This window comes from Apaloderma vittatum, unplaced genomic scaffold (genome assembly GCF_000703405.1).
Source record: "Apaloderma vittatum isolate BGI_N311 unplaced genomic scaffold, ASM70340v1 scaffold33984, whole genome shotgun sequence".
Classification (NCBI taxonomy): domain Eukaryota; kingdom Metazoa; phylum Chordata; class Aves; order Trogoniformes; family Trogonidae; genus Apaloderma; species Apaloderma vittatum.
Genome location: NW_009713814.1, coordinates 6,751 through 8,424, shown reverse-complemented (window position 1 = coordinate 8,424; position 1,674 = coordinate 6,751). Strand labels below are relative to the sequence as shown.

General features: G+C 53.8%; 1 protein-coding gene across 1 annotated transcript in view; it reads left to right on the top strand.

Moving 5' to 3' along the window:
- Nucleotides 1-433: 433 nt before the first annotated feature.
- Nucleotides 434-1,674, top strand: part of LOC104273254 (glutamate dehydrogenase 1, mitochondrial-like) — a gene marked incomplete at its 5' end in the record, with an annotated part of 6,791 nt that continues 5,550 nt past the window's right edge. The window contains 3 exons of the mRNA XM_009868514.1: nucleotides 434-514; nucleotides 986-1,041; nucleotides 1,541-1,604. Coding sequence (XP_009866816.1) covers nucleotides 434-514; nucleotides 986-1,041; nucleotides 1,541-1,604 — 201 coding nt within the window. The remainder of the gene's footprint in view (nucleotides 515-985; nucleotides 1,042-1,540; nucleotides 1,605-1,674) is intronic.

Sequence of the window (1,674 nt, the reverse complement as noted above, 5' to 3'; positions counted from 1 at the left end):
CACCACCCTTCGCACGGGGCTCCTCACGGGCTCTCCCTCGCCTGGCGCCGGGAGCCTGCGTGAGTGCGGCAGTGGTGGTCAGGATGCTAAGGGAGGTGTCCAGGAGGACAGCATTCTTAGGACAGTTGTTAGGAGCCCGAGGGGGTGGTCTCTGCTTCCTCTTTCCTCAGCCTTAGCCTGAGGCTTTTGCTGTGCTGCAGCTGTTTGAGGTGCTCACAACAGCAAAGGCCTGTGCCTGCGGGACAGCCCGCTGGTAGGAAACTGCTTTCCATCCAGTGGTGATCTGGAGGAACAGGTCCAGCAGAGTGATTGCTGATCACCCATTGCGACTAGATGCTCTGTTTCAGAAGAGTCAAAGCCTTTGCTACAATTCCTCTGTACTGCTTGTGCTGAAAAGGCAGGGACTCTTCATTTCTTCTCTTTCCTTTCCCAGGAGTTCATTTCAGCAGCTCAATTGGTGTGGATGAAGTAAAAGCCCTGGCTGCATTAATGACATACAAGTGCGCTGTAGTGGGTGAGTACATGGGGAACATAAAGCATGTGTTGACTTGGGCATGGGATAGGGCCATGATACAGTGAGTCAGAAAAGCTCGTTAGATGCTTTGAAAATCAGAAGTGCTCCAGAAGTGCAGGGTGTTCTCTGGGCATAGATGTGTGAGGGCAAGGCTTGCTGTGGCTGCAGAATACACCACCGGCAGTCTGGGATGTTCGTGTTAATCTGCGAGCATCAAGCATCATCCTTCTCAAATGCAATCTCTGTGACTGGGTTGTCATGGATTCAGCTCCGGCTGGTGGCGTTTGTGGCAGGCTCGGGGGCCATATCCTGTCCTGCCTTTGGCTCCTCTCCACAGAGGCCTTGTGGCATTAGAGAGGAGCCCTGTGTGGTGTGGGGAAGCCCTGACCCCTTGCCTGAGTTCACTAGCGAGTTCATGATTGCCGTGGTCACCTCCTGCCCCCAGAGGAGGCCTTACTGGATCTTTTCCAGGTGTTCCTTTTGGTGGTGCCATGATGGGTGTGAGGATCGATCCGAGGAAATACTTGGTGAGTTCACTTGTCTTCTTCCCCCACGGGTGACCCATAACTCACGCTCCATTTGCACAGCCCTCCCTCCCTGTGCGTATCACAGCGATGCGCTCTGACAAGTGGGGGGAAGTGTTCGTTGTGAGTAACACTCACCCAGTGACTGTGAAAAGCAGCTCGGAGTGGGGAGGAGGGCAGTGAACTCTGTTTTACGGGTCAGTGCATCTGGCCAGATTGACACTGAAGGAGTCTGGAGTAGGGATGTCCCTGCCACTGCCTTCTGCACTGGGAAAAATGCAAATTAGAGAGGAGTTGGAAGGGCGATGAGCAGAGGGACCGGGAGTTCACACATCTCTTTTGTTTGATCCTGGGGTCCCCAGCTGCTGTGAATTAATTCCTCGGGTATGTGGGGGTGTGCCCTGCACAGGCAGGGCAGGGCAGCTGCCGGATGCCACGCCACGGCTCTGTGATTTTCTCTTGAGGCCTGTAGTAACAGCTGTGTTTTTTTGGTTTTGCACAGAAACATGAGCTGGAGGAAATAACAAGGCATTTTACTGTAGAAATGGCCAAGAAGGGATTTATAGGTGAGAGTGGTTTTATCGCGGTTCTGTAAGCAATGTGTGGGTGTGGGGAGCAGCCGCCTGGCTGAGCAGG